This window comes from Hipposideros armiger, unplaced genomic scaffold, assembly GCF_001890085.2.
Source record: "Hipposideros armiger isolate ML-2016 unplaced genomic scaffold, ASM189008v1 scaffold_410, whole genome shotgun sequence".
In the NCBI taxonomy this organism is placed as follows: Eukaryota; Metazoa; Chordata; class Mammalia; order Chiroptera; family Hipposideridae; genus Hipposideros; species Hipposideros armiger.
Genome location: NW_017731760.1, coordinates 1,582,574 through 1,600,229, shown reverse-complemented (window position 1 = coordinate 1,600,229; position 17,656 = coordinate 1,582,574). Strand labels below are relative to the sequence as shown.

General features: G+C 38.8%; 1 protein-coding gene across 2 annotated transcripts in view; it reads left to right on the top strand.

The window, feature by feature from the left end:
- Positions 1-17,656, top strand: part of ARMC8 (armadillo repeat containing 8) — a 105,855-nt gene that overhangs the window by 1,689 nt on the left and 86,510 nt on the right. Inside the window, exon 2 of one of the 2 annotated variants that reach the window (XM_019663918.1) lies at positions 17,150-17,226. The exons of the other annotated variant lie outside the window; for it this stretch is intronic. Coding sequence (XP_019519463.1) covers positions 17,150-17,226 — 77 coding nt within the window. The remainder of the gene's footprint in view (positions 1-17,149; positions 17,227-17,656) is intronic. 2 annotated transcript variants of the gene reach the window in all.

Below are 17,656 nucleotides of genomic sequence, written 5' to 3'. Positions count from 1 at the left end.
CACCTGAAACTTCTTTAATTTTTGCATATTGTTAACTTGTGCATACAATTGAAAATTTTGATTTGTTTCACTTCCTCAGTAAACAATATTTCCTGTAAAATTTTATTCAAAAACTTCTTGAAGAGTATTCCCTACTTCTAGTGGGGGTTTGCTTTAGCCCTAGTCTCATTGGGGGCTTATTATTATTATTATTATTATTATTTTAAGTTTATACAGTCCCAAAGTCTGGTCTGTCCGTTCTTCAGTCCTAGAACCTTGGGAAGTCAGAGCTTTTGATAAATGATTTAAAACTCACCGATTATACTAATTTAAAGTGAATCCTGTTTCATTTCAAAGTACTACCTACGGTGCCACTTTTTGAAACCCACAGTGCAAGTGGAACAGGAAATATTAATCAAATTATCTTTAAAATAATTGATTCCTTTAATAGGCTACTTATTGTGAACCAGTTATGCTCAACACCCTGTAATGTATACTATTGGGAATGTAAGGATGAGATTAGATATGCCCTCACAGAGCTCACAGTATGAATGACTATAATTTGAGCAAGGGGCAAATCAAATGGTTTTTAAAGAATTTTTATTCAAGGCCCTTTATAGGCTCTCCCTTCTGAGAGATCTCATTCACTCTTGTAACCATAACTGCGGTCAGCTCACACATGTACATTGCCATCCTTGACTTTTCTCCATCTAATCTCACATCTTCAATTGTTTGGGTGTTATCCATCACTTTCAACAAAGCACATTGCATCTCCTAAGAGGACTTAGTCATGACTTAACCATTTCTGTTAATGGTACAATCTTTAACTGATAACTCACTGTAAACCCCTTGAATCATCTCTGGCTCTTTCCCTTTTACATGCCCCTATATCTAATCGGTCCTTAAATTCTGTTCGCTCTTTACTCTTAGTGTCTCTCACATCTGTCTGCTCCCATGGTCACCTTCTCATTCAGGACATTATCATTTTGTGCCTGCATTACCACAGTGTCCTTGCAGGTATTTTTACTGCCTCAAGTGTCTTACTCTCTCAGTTCATTCTCCACGTTAATTTTTCTATAGAACACATTGAACGTGCCACGCCCTTTTTCAGTTTTTTTAGTGGGGTTTTATTGCTGCAAGACTGAGAGTTCATTCTCAGCTTTGGATATAAGATTTTTAATCCCCTAACTACATGCACCTTCTATCCCATATAAGCTAGCTTTCTCAAGTTGAAGTGATCTAGGGTTCTTCCAAACTCCAGTAACTCTTACGTCAGCCTGTTCATTTGTACATATGAATTATAGCTTTGCGTAGATTTATTCACATGATATACTTTGAGTCTCTGTCATTTGCATGGCATTGGGTTTGGGTATCCAGTGGCAAGCTACACAGACCTGTCTGCCCTTTTGGAGATTTTAGCCTAATAGTAGATATCAAATGGTCACACAGTTCTTTGTTTATGAGTGGCAGTTAGTGTTATAAACGAAAAATATAGGGTGCTGTTATAAGCACGTAATAGGGGGATCTGATATAATATAAAGGGTAGTGTGGAGAGTTAGGGAGGGTTTCCCTGAAGAAGTGACTGAGAGCTGAGAGTTAAGGATGAGTAAGAACTAACTAGAAAATTAGAAAAGCATTCCAGGCAAAGGCAACTGCTTTTTCAGAGGCCCTTAGGCCTTTACTAGTTATTCTGTCATATCTTCTTAGAGAGTAAATTAATTTATTTTTCTTAATTCCACTACTGTTTATAGCCCTGTCCTCATATACTATGTACTCAATAAATGTTTGATTGAACTATCTATTTTGGGGAATTGGACAAACTCTCCGGCTCTTTCTAGGCTGCACCATGATCACCCATTATCCTCCTTTGGTGTGCACTTAGCATTATAGCACATGAGAGAACTTATAAATTCTCTTATGTTTCCCAAGCTTTTGGATGATTTTAAATTGATTGCATTTTAAAAAACTTTTTATTTTGAAATAATTACAGATTCACAGTAAGTTGCAAAGATAATGCAGAGAAATTCCTGTGTATACTTCACCCAGTGTACTCCCTTGGTTACATTTTATATAACTATAGTACAACGTTGTACAACATTACTATAGTACAATGTTGAAGCCAGGAAATTAATATTGGTATAAGTATGTGTATAGGGATGTATCAGTTTATCACCTGTAACTACCACCACAGGCAAGATACAGAACTAGTCTGTTTTGCTAGCCTCAAGCTGCAAATTGACTTGCTCTCTTAACATGGACAACTGACAATAGTTAGAAGTTAAGCCCAACTATCGTATAAGCTTGAATTTGGCATCTGTTGATTGTTTGCCATTAGTTTACTTTACAAGGCACCAATGAGCACAGGGCATGTCTGGAGGTGATCTAAAATAAATTAATCAGTATGAACTTCCTAATCTTTCCTGGCAGTGTGTGAAGAACAGGAGATGCTCATTGTACGTTTCCGGACATCTTGCTCTCTCTGTAAGGAAAGATTGCCCCCTGAGTTCAGACAATGAGTGCTCAAGAAGTCTTCTAAGCTTTACCAAGAATTAGAAACACCTTTGTATAGGGTCTTTCGCTTTCTCTTGGAGAGATCTAGCCTTCCTCTCTCCTCTCATTCTCATTGAGAATTTTAAAATAGTGCCAGGGGGCAGGAATTTCAGTGATTTTTGACTTGTATCTTTTTTATTTCTGATTTGGCAATTGTTTTGCAGTGCCATCTATCATGTTGGTTTCTGGGTAAAGATATGAAATTATTAACAAAGGAAAATTTGCTGTTACTTTCTGGAAATTGGAGAACAGCTGCCTTCACTGAGCAGTGTAACTATGATTCTTGGGACTAGTCAGATAGGAATGAAAGGTATTCCAAATAAGAGCTGTTTTGCAGAAACAGCCTCCACTTGTCTCTTTGATAAAGGAAAACTGTTTTGACCTCATTCCGTAAAATCAAGAGAATAAAGAATTAGCTTAATTTTCTGGTATATTCATAATACAGTTATTGAGGGAAGGGGAATTATGAGACTTCATACTTTCTATTCAAAATGATAAGTTGTTGGTCCAGTGGGAAGAATTTCCAGCCTATAGGATCTGTTAATACATGAAGGTCTTTACCACCTGGAAAATGATTCTAGAACACATGATTCTTTTGCTTTAGGAGTGTTTTAAGAATTTATTAGGCTTTCAAAAAGTTCTAAGTGGTGACTGATTGGATAAGGGGAATGAGGAAAAGGACAGAGCCATGATCATGATCAAGCATGATTCACAGGATTTTTACCTTTGCAACTAGATGATTATCATCTACTAAGATGGTGAGGATTAGGAGAAGAATGTGTTACGGGAGTAAGGAGGAAAAACAAGTTTTATTTTGGATATGCTGAGTTTGAAGTGTTTTCTGGACATCCATTTAGAGGTGTTCAATAGGCACTTGGATATTCTGGAGTGTTTTCCGTACCAAGCAATTCTCTGTATGTACCAGCTGGATTGCCTTTAACTCAATTCTGACACTGTCTACCTGGAGATAGTGTCAGATCCCACAGGTTAAGGACTCAGCCCTGCAAGACTGCCCTTGCTTCAGACACCAGTTGCAAAGCCCAGCCTGTTCTTCTGTGCCTCCGACCAACCAGCGATAAATCAGTTTCTCATGACTCCCTCCTTGGGTTCCATCATTTGTTGGAACAGTTCACAAAGCTCAGGAAAACATTTGCTTACCAATTTATTATAAAGGATATTATAAAAGATACAGATGAACAGCCAGATGAAGAGGTACATATGGCAAGATCCGGGAAGGTCACAAGTACAGGAACTTCTGTCTCTGTGAAATTGGGGTGTGCCCCCCCCACCCCCCGGCACATGGGTGCGTTTACCAACCCAGAAGCTCATCAGATTTTATCAGAGAGTTTTTTATAGAACTTTAATCTCCAGCCCCCTGACTCTTCCCCTTCCCAGAGGTTGGTAGGTGGGACTGAAAGTTCCAACCCTCTAATCACTTGGTCTTTTTGGGTAATGAGTCCCATCCTGCGGCTATTGAGCCTCATCATTCATTAGCATTAACTCTGGTGTGCTCAAAAGGGGCTCCTCATGAATAACCAGAGACACTCTCATCACTCAGGAAATTCCAAGGGTTTTTATGAGCTGTGTGCTAAGAACTGGGTCAAAGACCCAATGTATTTATTACACCATGGATACAAAGGCCTAGTGCTTAAAAGTGGGGTGATGATCATTATTTGGGAGTCGTCGGCATATTTATCAGCGGTTCTTAGCCTTTTAAGGATAGCAGTCTCAACATCCTCTTTCCCAGAAAAACATGCATTTGCCTAAAGAATCACATAATTTCAAGGGGTTCATGGATTCCCTGAAACCCACACATCATCTTGAGTTAGTAATTTCTATTCTCTACTCATCCCAAAGTCAATCACAAAAGCACATATAGGAAAACTTTAAAGTCACTTAAAATCATTTCAGAATGGTAAAAATTGTAACAATGCAGCTTTAAAACTCATGTAAGGTATCATTAGGGGGAACCACACAATCTTTTGCCCAGAGAATGTTAATGATTTTCCGTAAGGTGTATTTTATCTACAGAAAGGGCTTTGTGTAGCAGGCCTGGGAGGCAGAGCTAGACTAGCTGGAGATCCAAGATAGGACAAAGTAAGGCACTGTGGGTCTGGGCACAGGCAGAGTGGAATAGATGGCGATCATTAGTGGCTCATAATATTGGCATGATTGTCACAGGCCACAATGAGGTTGATGGATTAGACAGATCCTGAGTGGTACTATAACAGGAGAGCTAATACACCAATTGCTGGAAGTGGAGAGCTGAGTCTGAGTCAAGCACCATGGATAGCTCCAAGGCAAGTGTGTTGACTGCCTCTAAGAATCTGAAGCAAATAAGGCTATTTTTTGTCAGGAGGCAGCTAGCCTGTCTGGATAATACTACTGAGGTATGCCATGAAATATGGTACTCAGGATCTCTAAGTCATTATGTGATTGCAATCTTGAATAATAATTTAAATTTACAGCCCAGGATAACACCATACCCATATCTGAATAGCCTGACTCTTGTTATGTCAGGATCGAAAAGTAGGCATTTGAATGTATTCTATTAGATTTCCTGGACTATATTATCATCTTGGGAGGCATTTAAATGAACCTCAGCCAGCACAGAGAATATCTCAATCTTTGCAAAACTCCTCACAACCCTTGTCACTCCTATACTCCAGAGATGATTCTTGCTCTTTGGGACTTCCAGATTATGCTGTTTTGCACCATAGATTCTTACTTAGTTCATTTATTCTATTGGAGGGATCTCTTCTTATCCCTCAATCTTCAGACAGTTCCATCTACACTGAAGAGTAAACAAATAGAACTTCATAGTGAGAGGGAACCTTAAAGGTCATGTAGGTCCATAGCGCTCGTAATTTGTACTGTACTTCAAAAGGATAGATGTTGCAGTACCTAATTAGAAAGAAGCATGAATGCTAAATTGCTTTCAGTTTTTGTGACCACAAAAGCATGTTTATAGCAATTGTTGCTATTTACACAAGGCCTGTATTAATATTTTATTACTTAATAAAACCTCACTACCAAAAAAGAAAAGGCTATTCTTTATATCCCTTTATTTTATTTTGTTTATTTATTTTTAAAGATTTTTATTGGGGATTTGGGGGGATAGGAACAGTGCTGGGGAATTGGGGGAAGGGGAACAGACAAGTTGCTGTTGTTTTTGTTCTTCAATCTAGTTGTGGAGGACGTTGCTTCACTGGCCCAAGTTGGCACCATCATTGCGCTCTTCCCGGGTGAGGCCGATCAGTCGCCGGCTTCTGGACGGCCGCTCACTGCGGCAGCTGGCCGCTCACGCTGGCTGCTGGCTACATACGGTAGCCCATGGCAACCCACTACCACAGGGGCTGCAGCCTACGCTGTCGCTGGCGACTCAAGGCAGCCCAGCTCCAGGTCGAGCTGCAGTTCAGCATCTTAGCTGTGGAGGGCAGTGTCACTGGCCCTCACATGTGGGATCCGAGTCAGGGCCCTCTGGCGTCCCAAAGCCAGTTCCTTAACCATCGCGCCACTCGACCGGCCCTATATACCTTTAAATCTAATTGTGCCTGATTTCTCTATTGTGAAAAAGAGATCCCCCCCCCTTTGTGTGAGTGTAAAATTATGGAATCTTTGCCTAAAGAAACCTGCAGATAATCTCTAGTTCATTCTTGGCATTTTTTTAATTGGGGAAAACAGACCCAGGGAGGCTGACTTGCCCACTGTGATATGCTATTACATAAAGGGTCAGGTTCAGATTTCCAAACACCTAAATTAAAAAAAATTGTGTACAGACTTACATTTTAGAATTTTATTTTCAAACTTTATGAGCACTGATTTATTTACTATTTATATTTAAATATGTTATATTACAATGTAAAGCCTGCTTTTCAGTCTTAATTATTTATTGAGCGGTCAGGGTTGCCTCTTATCCAAGAAGATTAAGTTTAAAATTATATATTTAAATATTTTTATGATTGTATTGTGAAATTAAAAGTAGATTATATTCTAGGAATCTTGGTTGTTATAAGTATGTTACATTCTATAATGATGGGACCCAGCCAAACTGTGCAGTGCCGTTTTATAAACTTCCCAAAGTTGCTAGAGGCTGCAAAAAAGCAGGGCTTTGATTAATCTGGAGAGGGATGATGCCATGAAAGTCTAGAAACACCAAGAATGAATTCATGATAAAAATAAAAAAGATAAAAATAGTTACAAAAATACTATGTGATGGGTCTGAAAAAATTTAATGAACATCTAATTGAGTCATAATTTGGCCAGACATTTACCAGAATACAAGAAGTAAAAGAAAAGAAAGCAAACAAAGAAAAAAAAAACCCAAAATCTTGGATTTTAAATGATACTTGGGCATTTTCTTCTGATTTTTCTTCCTTTGGGAAGTGAGTGGAAATTTTGGGATACATTGGAAGGCCATGATAGATAGCTGTCTGCAAGGAAAAAGTTAGTCTTTGTCGATGATGTTATCCTTTTTGTATTTTCCAGAGGGAGGCAGATATTTTGCCTCAAAATTAGGAAAGAATTGTGTAGGAGTTACTTTTGTTTAATAGTGAGATAAATGCTCTGGCAGAGAAGTACTGTGTTTCTCCAGAACTCTTCCAACAGTAAGGCAGTAGTATTTAGGATTTTGTGAGTTTAACTATTCACCAGAACTAAGGGGGAGGCCATATAATTTGAAATTAAGGCAAAGTTCAATAAAATGCTGATATTAAAGTATCCAGCTGATATTCTGGATTGTGACAGCCCTAGTATCTTTAGGAGCAAATACAAACACATCAAGTGTTCCTGGGCTTTGTAATGAGTAACTTGAATTTATGACTGATCTAAGCCATTTATTTGGCATTTCAGAAAATTGTCAAAGTGACAAAAGGAAGCATTGTTTTGGACTGAGAGTTTTGAAGACATTACAAAATCAAATTTTGGTTTCAAGTTGTTTGGGGGATGGGGAATACTTTCTGGGGCTCCCTGTTGACTGGAACATTGGCTGTTGCAGTTAGTGGTTCTCAACTCTGCCAGACTTAACACCTGTTGTGGTACCTGCTTGGCTGCCCTGAAGTGAAATCCATAGATAAGATACCTGTCCTCTCATGTAACTTTAAATAAAGAGTTGGTGTAATACCCCAACTGTATTAAGGGAGAAAGAGCAGGAAACTAATTTATATCATTTAAATAAGTAAATACTCAGACACTACTATTCTAGAAAGAAGTAATAAAGTAGTGATATATGTGCAAATGTGTGTAGTTTGACTATGAATGTGACCTCTACACTATGGACTGACATAGGTATGTTGTAATGGTTACTTAAATGCACTAAGTGGTGGTTTTTTTGTGTATGACTCTCTGAAATGAATAACTTTTGGTAAAGTTCCTAACAGGTCAAAATATAACCTTTTATTTATGTGGGAATTGCATTCTTGGAAAATTGATTGTATAGTAAAATGATACAAAACATATTTTGTGTTTATATGTAAAATAGAGTTAGATTCTAGTCTCAGATAATTAAAAATGGATTTCTTGCCTACATGACTGCATAGTGGAAAGTTTTTTGGGATGCGGGCCAATTGTCCCATGCATTGCAGAACACCTGGCATCCTTAGTCCTTGTCCACTAGGTATCAGTATTACCTGTTGTCATTTTGACAGCAAAACCACTTCCTTGGATTTACAGAATGTATCTTATGGAGTAGTGCTATGCCCGTTTAGGACTGTTGAGAGCATGGGACCTGAATGGTGTGTGTATCTTAGCATACCTCCCTCTTTCTCTGCTGTACTTCTTTCCCCTAGCTTGTGACAGTGTATAGTGTAAGGACGTGGAAATAAAATGTGTTATTAAACATTTTTCCCATAGCATGTATAGCCTCCTAGTCTATATTATTTATTTATTTATTTATTATGTTCATTGCTTTTTGTCTTTCTCCCCTTGCTGAAATGTAAGCTCTGCAGAGGTGGGCTTTTTTGGGGTGGGGGGTGTCCTTGTTCGTTGCCTAGAGTGCTGGCATAGCTGTTTAAATATTTGTTGACTGGCTGAATAATAGTACAGCTTCAGCTTTGTTTTGTATTTCCAAGTGCATACTATATCATTATAATACTAAACGGCATTTTTCAAATGCACCGCATTGCTTCAGAATTCTCTTTTGCATGTGTTGTACTTTCTACCTAGAGTACTTGTCATTTTTTTCCCCTCTCTTGTTGACAAATTAATATTAGTCTTTCCTCACTGCTTAGACATCCCCTTCCATTATTAATCTTGTATCCACTTTTATGGTTATATTTATCATGTGTTACAAGTTACACTTGTAACTTGCTTACATGTCTGCTTCCTTCCTGTGTTGTGAATGCCTTGAGGGTAAGGGACGCTATCTTATCTCTCTATTACCAGCACCGAGCATAATACCTGGTAAATTAAAGATATTCATATGTTGAATTTCAGTCTGAAATAGCTTTTAAACTGAATCTTTATAAGAGTTCAAACATCTTATTTTTTTTTGCTTGTGTTTCTTTCGTCTTTCCCCCAAACCAAGATTTTCCTTGACAATGCCGAATGATGAACATTATGAACAGTTTTCTTTTGAAGTTCTAGTAGTTTGTCGAATAATTAACATATTAAATTTTGATTAGCAACCACTAGTTTAAACATTCATTTTTTTAGGGGTCAGAATTTCCCCTTGATAATTATACTTTAATTTCTAAAGAGCATATGAATTAAATGAGAAAATAGATACGAAATTGTAAACTATAACATACTAAGCAAGTGTCATGTATGATAAAAATATTTGTTATCTGTCTACCTTTTCTTTCTGGTTTGGTTGTATGGGAGAGAGACCACTATAAAATGATTAATTACTCCTTAACTATATACATTGGAATTCTTAATTGTGATCTTATACTGTCTCTGTGTCCATGGTGTAACACCCATAGTTAGTGATAAAAACTGCACAAATTATTACTTTATACATTTTTAGTGATTTTTTTAAAGAATCTCAAGTAATGAAAAGTTTAGATTTTTAAGTTCAGCACTCATCTGCATATTTATTTCTTCCTAAGTACTTAACTTAACTTGCTCTAAGAGAAAGCGGCTGGCTATTAGGTGAGAAAAGGTATTTTTGTCTGAATAATTAGGCTTCAATCCTGAGTATGAATGTGAATAACCAAGAGAGGCATTAGTGCACTTAAAACAATGATCTTTTTTGTACAAAAATAGGATTTCTCTGTAATCAGTATTTGGGTGGCACTTTTACAGTTTACAAGGGGTTTTCCTTATGTTCTCATTTGATCCACATGCTGAGTGAGCTCTGTGGTAACATCACCATTTTATAGTTGAAGAAACAGTCTCAGAATTTTATTTTTGCCCTAAGTCACAAACTTGTAAGTGGTAGGACTCGAACTCCAGTCTTAAAAAATGCCAGATTATGTGTTCTTCCTACCACATAATACCTGAGAGTGTTAGAAATAAAGAACGTTATATTTAATGACATATCATATACATAGAGCAAGACTTTCATAAATAAAACATAGTTTGATATTTTCTTATTAACCTTTAAAGTGTCATTGTTCATTGTCTAATAAACTCCTAATTTCACTCCAAAACTTCTGTTGAACACACTTATTTTTCCTCATTTACTTAGCTGCTTAAAATGTTTATTATCTCTTGGTTTCTGTAGGTCAGGAATTCAGGTGTGGCTTAGCTGGTACCTCTGTCCACAAGTCCCTTGTGAGGTTGTAGTCAGGGTGTCAGCAAGAGCCACATCTCACCTGAGGGCTCAATTGAGGTAGAACTTGTTTCCAAGTTCGGTCACATGGTTATTGGCAGGGCTGTTACATGTGGGCTTTTGGACTGAGGGGCCTCAGTTCCTTGCTGGCTCTTGGCCAGGAGCCTCAGTTCCGTGTCATGTGGGCCTCTTCATAGGACAACTCACAGCATGGAAGCCAGCTTTTCACTGTGTGTGTGTGTGTGTATGTGTGTGTGTGTGCGCGCGCGCACGCGCGCTCGCACGCGACCGCATACAGTGGAGGGGAGAAAGAGGGAGAGGGAGAGGGTGCTGAAATGACATCCCATCACCTCTGCTGCATTCTCCATATTTGCTAGAATCAGGCCACTGTTCTAGTCTTCACTCAAGGGGAGACATTACACTGGGCTTGCATACCAGGAGATGGGATCATTGGGAACCATTTCAGAGGCTGTTTGTCACAGATGGTCACCCTAATAAAAGGGACATTGCTTCCACATTATACTTCACAATGGAATTCAACTCATTACCTGTTTCTGTTTTTGTTTTCCTACAAGAAGAAATTTGCTTCAAGTTTTCCTCCTTCCCTCCCTCCCTCCCCTTCCTCCCTTTCTTCGAGTGATCAGTACCCATTTGTACACACAGGAGATTCAATTCAGTTCGTAGAATTAACTCTAATTCACAAATTTGGTGTCTACAAACTTTCTGCTGAAGGGACCCATGTACATTTTCACATACTATAACTTGGGGTGTACTATTAAGCATAAAATGTCACAGGTTTTTAATACATACATTTGCAGAGGCTGTACTGCAGCTTTGAATGTGTACAATGAGTTCAGAGCCAGGTTTTGAAGACTTGCTAGGTCACTTGTTTGAAATCTTGTGCCAAAAAGGCAGAGGTCACAGTCCGACCCTGGCTGGTTTTGCTCTTTTTCACGGGCACACGCTGTACGCCGAGCTTCAGCCTGGCTGCTTGACATCTTCACTCTGTTGGTTGGAAAAATGGAGGAATCACCACGTACCCAGCCCCTTCCAGCTACGGGAAGCTACACAAGTAGTTTAAAAGGACATTGGTGTTTTGAAGTGAAGGTAAAGCCACATCTTGAGAGGCCAAAACATCAGAAACCTTCCTTACCTTGTTATGGGCAGAAGGGAAGAGAGAACCCCAGTGCTTCTCATATTTCTGGAGTAAATAGGAAGTGGCCAGATCAAACTGTCTCTCCCCAGCGTGCACACTGTTGTTTGCACAAATGAAGAAGCGCCCCCAGATTCTCTCCACCCCTGTGTCTCCCAGTATCACAGCCTCACTCCTGTTCTTTCTCTTGAGGAGGTCATCAGGATCAATCCCTTTATCTCTGTTTACAGCAACTGCCAGAAGAAGTCCAGGACCCTGGGGTCATTCCTCATGCTCATGCAACTCTGTCCATTTGTTTCTGTATCCAGATCCATTGCCTTTCTCCTGCTGTTTTCACTGGTTTCTCTTATCCTCAGCCTCTTCTTTGAAAGGCACCTTCATGTTTTTTAGCCTCAACTGAGCTTTTTGCCTGATAACACTCTTTTTCCCAGCTTTCTCTTGTAATCTTCTCAGCAGGTGGCTTTTTTCCCTCCCACATCCCTCATATCACTCCATCTAGAGATGGAGATAGAGCCTTGTTCCTCCTTGCTCTTGTCAGACCCCTCTCTCCATCTTCTTGAAACACTCCAACTCAGAATCTCATCAGCCTACCTTGTTGTACTCATCTATGGAACCCCTGGGTCATTCCCCCTTGTTTCCTTAAGATTTTAGCTCCTAGCTCATGGTCACTTTTCTAGCATTACTTCTGTGTTCACTTCTGGAAATTTTATTATGTTCGTAGATAATCTTTCTAAAACTCTAGACTTCCCCACTGATCATATTCCCTGTCCTGCCTTTAGGCACTTCTTCATAGTCATTTCCTAGATCTTGACCTTACTAATAATTAAAATCCCTCCATAATCTCAATTTCAAACATCCTGGCCACCACATTCTGTCCTCTCAAAGCATGCCTCCTTCAACCCCAGTGCCAATAATCCTTCAATCCCTCTGTTCCCTATAGTATATAATTCTACAACTTTTATTGGCCTTCAATAGGCCCATCATAATCACAACCTTGCATACATCCTCAACTGAGCTGACCCCTTTCCTCTCGCTTTGTCTGGTGAAATTCCAACCCCCATTAAATTTAGCTCTCTTTTTCGTGTGCATTTTCTGTACATTTTAATGTACCTGGAAGAAAGCCATGCTGACTTGGTCTCACTTTAGATTCATAGTTATCAACCTCAAGAGGGTTAGTGCTGCCTGGCAGTCCTGGTACCTTTTCCTGGCCCATTCAGTGTCTTATTCCTTCTCCTCATTCTTCAAACTGCCAACCTTCCCACTCCGCACCTCCATCCCTGCCATTTTTCATCTCAAAAAATAGAAGTAATTAGAGAGAATGTCTACAAAGCTCTCACTAGCATATCCACCTAATTAATTCCCTCTGATTATTGTACTTTCTTCCATGCTCTACTTGGTCAGTAAATCCCATTCCCCCTCAATTATTTGTGACCATTATCCTGAAAGTTCTCCCCCTGCCCCAATGCAACATCAGTTTTTCTTCTCTATTAAAAAAGTTTCCATCAATGATTAAGCATGCTCTAATTTATTCGATCTTTTGTAAAAAAAGCTCTCCTGACGCAACTTCTCCCTCGAGCTACTATTCCATGCCCTCACTCCCCTTTACAATGAAAGCTCTTGAAAGAGCTGTCTATATTTACTTTTTCTAATTCCTCTTTTCCCATTCTCTCTTAAACCACTTCTGAGCAGGCTTTGGCCGCACCACTCTGCCTATACTGCTATTGTCAAGATTACCACCAACGGCCTCCACATTCCTCAATTCAGTGGTCAGGTCTTGGTCATCACCTCCTGCTACACAGTAGTAGATTTAGCATATGTGATCACCCCCTCCTTGAAACGTTCTCTCATTTGGCTTCTTGGGTTTCTTTCCACCACCCTGACTGCTTGTTCGAGTGTTCCAGAGTTCAGTCTTCAGGCCTTGCTTTAAACAGCTCCCTGATTTGTTCCTGTGCCCCACAACTCCTTTCCAAGCTCTAGACTTATATATCCAACTGCCAACTTGACGTTCTCAATTGAATGTCTAATCAAGTTCTCAATCTTAACATGTCCCAAACTGAACTTTTGATCTTCTCACTCAAACCTGCATCGCCCACAACCTTTCTCATGTCATTAACCAGCAACTCAATCTTTCTAGCTGCTCAGGCAGAAGAAACCTTAAGTGTTATCCTCGGCTCCTCTCTTTTTTCACACCCTACATCTAGTCTGACAGCATATCCAGTTTGGCAGCCATCTCAACTTCAACATTTATCCGGAATCTGAGTGAATCTTACTACCCCAGAACTCTTGCCTAGTCCAGGCTACCATCGTCTTCAATCTGAAATAACAGTATTTCTGATTATTGAAATAGCCCCTACATAGTATCCCTGCTTTTGGCCTCTAGCCCCTCTACATACATTTGTTCCTAAAATGGCAGCTAGAGTGATCCTTTTCAAACAAGTCAGATCATATCTCTGTTTTTCCACCTCGCACCATAAAAATCAAAATTCTTACAGTGACCAAGGCTGTATACCAGTGCTGTGCAGTGGAAAAACAGTGCAAGCCACATATGTAATTTTAAATTTTCTAGCAGCCATGCTATAAAAGTAAAAAGAAAACATGAAATTGATTTTAATACCTTATTTAAACTGATATCAAAGTATTATTTCAACATATAATCGATGTAAGTAATTACTAATGAAATTATTTTTTTTATATATAAAATCTTCAAAATCTGATGTGTCTTTTACACAATTTGGTTACCAAATTTTGATTGGAGATACTTGTTTGGTATTTAGGTTTCATAAAATTTAGAGTAGAAAAAGTAGATTTACACACCCATGTAGTTCTAAACACTCTTAAGAGTTTTCTAATAACTGAATCCAGTGTTGGTTTTTAAATTTATATTTTAATTAAAGTTAAAAATGTTTTAAATTCCGTTTCTAGCCATATTTCAAGATGCCCAGTAGCCATCTGAGGCCAGTGGCTGTCATATTGGCCCACACAGCTTCTCACCATCTGGCCATTCTTCTCTGACCGCGTCTCCTACTGCGTTCTCCTTTGCTCATTCTGCTCCAGCTATGCAATGGCCTGTTCTTTGATCACAACGGACACTTCCCATTTCAGAGCCTTTGCATTGGCTGTTCTCTTTGCCTGAAAAGCTTTGTACCCAGATAGCTGCATGACTTAACTCCTTCACCTTCTTCAGGTATTTGTTCAAATGTTACGTTCTTAGAGAAGCTTTCCCTGACCAACCTATTTAATATCTGCACCAACTGCCTTCTCTCTCAAGTTCTTACATTTCTAGGCTGCCTTTTGAAAGAAACGAGGGCTGAGAAAGAGGTGACCTGATCTACAAAGGAAAGCAGTGCAATACGAATTGTCCCATATGGACAGACAAATGAATATGTTAGGAAAAAGCACAAAGTAAAATAAGATTGAATAAGTGGCTATGTCGCCTCAGCTTGCTCATGCCTAGGCAGGTCGGAGGATTATTTTTTTGTGTACATGACTGACCTTATTAGATTGGAAGCTCCTTCAGTGCAAGGCTCTGACTTAACATTCTCTTCTACCTTCTTTGACACCTAGCATAGAACTTGAACCAAAAGGCGATCTGAACTCTCCAATTACCTGTTGGTTAGCCTTTTGTGTTTTACATTCTGTTGTCACCTCTCTACCCTCCCTCCTTTTTCAGTGCCAGCTACTGGTATACTCGCAGATGGGCGCTGGCTGCACATGCCCTATGGCAGTGATCAATGACACTGATTCTCTGTTTCTTTCCTTGTCTATTCTTGTGCATTCTTACTCATTTTCCAAAACCAACTCCTAAGAAGCTTTCACTGATTCTCCTGGTTTATTAACTCCCTTCTCAGTGTGCCTTTATATGTGTATACTTCTGTTTTGTATTCAAGTAGGGAATATAAATATGTAAACACAATTACAATAGAATATGCGTTATTGAGGGCAGAGACTGGCATTAAATCTTTAATGACTTCCCCAGTGCCTTACATACAGTAGGTACTCAATGCTTGTTAAATTGAATGAACCTGGCATAGAACAGTAAAGAAAGCTGCTACTAATGGGTGAAATTTATGTTGTTTAAGATACAGGTCTTAAAACCAAATACCTTTTTTTAAAACACATTGAGAGGCAAGAGATGTAGAAGCTGTTGGAGAGTGTGGAGAGGAGCAGTGAAATCCAAGATTAGTCCCTAAATAGGAGGGAGGCCAAGGTTCAGATGCTCAGAAGAACTCAGCACATTGGGAAGCCAGGAAAGCGCATATGCTCAAGTGAACTGACAGAACTCACCTGTTTTTATTACAGGACTGCTGCGTTCAGTTTTACCCTGGATTTTGCTCTTGATATATTATTTCTTGATGTATCTGTACAGTTGTTTACATCCCTACTTAACATTTGACAATCTGACATCTGGGTGAAGATCATCCCTCATTTGTTCACCAAGGGATTGGGACAGATCATTATCGAGTCCTAACTCTGTGATTCTTTTATTTTGAGGAAACCAGACCCTGTTAGCAGGTACTTAAATAGTACCCTCATGGGTATAAGAATTTTCATTAGTTATGCTTTTGCTGCCACTGTTTGTTCTTTATAAATGGAGTAAATACTAAGTGTGGGTATTTGAGTTGCGTATGAGGGTATTTTGGTAGCAAGTTTATGCTATGAAAATATGCTTAGGTTTTTGGATTAATTGTATTGTCAGAAATTAGAATTTATGTAGCTTTTCTTCAGAGTTATTTTTCATGACTCAGAAGCCTAAGTTGGCACTGTGTCTTGGCAATTAACTCTTTTCCCATTAGGGGTTCTGGGTAAACTGGAAGAGTATTTCCTCTTCTCTATAATAATTTATTGCGAATGGGTAGCTGTCCATGAGTGTATTCCAGCAGGCATTAGAAAGAAACAGCAAGGGACAAAAATGCTTTTTCTCTGGCTACTTAAACGGATGTTCTGTGTTTATATGTTTATATGTGTAAATAATGTTAAGTATTGAAAATTAAATATAAAAAATCACGATCGCCTCCCCAAAATAAGTATTACAAGAAACAAGATAATAAAGCAAGCTCCAGTATACAAATAAAAGGAGGTAAGTGTCTCCTCTTAACCCATTATGCTCTAACTCTCCCTCTTCTATCCAGCCTTAGCCGGTTCAGACTAGGTAACTGTTTTGGACCTGAAAAATCACTCTAATTCTTCATTGTTTTTCCCTCACAGAAAGGGTGGCAACTCTTTATTTTAGTTTTTCTTTTTTATATATGTCTGCCTCCCAGCAGTGCAGCTACTCTGCATCCGTCGGAGGGTCTTCCTCTTGCACATAAACTGCCCCTCATAGATGGTTCTTAAAGTCCTTATCCTTCTCACTTGCTGACAGCCAGACTTTCTCTGCCTTCAGTGGGTACTAAACAGAAGCAACATTCCTATCTCTTATTTGTATGTAGGTGACCTCCAACACTAATTAACTTAGCTACTTCTTAACACTTATGCCCAGATCCTCTGTTGGCAAAGCTTGCAGGGTTCACCACAAAGGTTCTATTGTCTAGTTGGGTTTTTAGTGAGAACCAGGTATCTTCTTTCTTCCCCGTCTTATTACTTATGTCATCTTATGTCACAAGCTTTTCTCAGAATGATTTAATATAAGTATTTTATAGAATTTCAAATGCATCTACCTTAAGTTAGATTATATAGCTATTTGATGTTGTGGGTGATGCTGTGAATTTGTTATTTGCATGGCTTCAGATGTTATAATTTTTCCCCCCACTTTCTAGGAAGTAACAGCTAGCAGTCGCCACTATGTTGACAGGCTATTTGACCCTGATCCCCAGAAAGTTCTACAAGGTGTCATGTAAGTAGTATGTATTTAAGAGTCTATCAAAAGTCTTGTTTGTTTTCATGTTTGAATCTGCCAAATATTATAATTCTGAAAATGCAGGACTATAACCTTTTTTTCTTCCATTTTGGAAAGACCCCTTAACATTCATGACTTTAATATTGTACTGTGAAAGAATTGTCTGCTGTATAGTTGTTAACTGACATGGTAAGCTTCATTTTTTGGTAGAATACTTGTTTTACATTTAAACAATGTATCCTTTGGAGAATGCTTTTGCGACTTTTAATATCCAGCAAAACCAAGAGCATAAAATTGATGATCTTTTATAATTTGGAAAGGGGTGGGAGAATAGGCCAGACGATTTTTGTTGTTTTGATTTTGGTTAACTCATAGACTGTCTCTTAAGGTTTGAATATCCTAGTGATGTTTTAAATATCAGAATTTA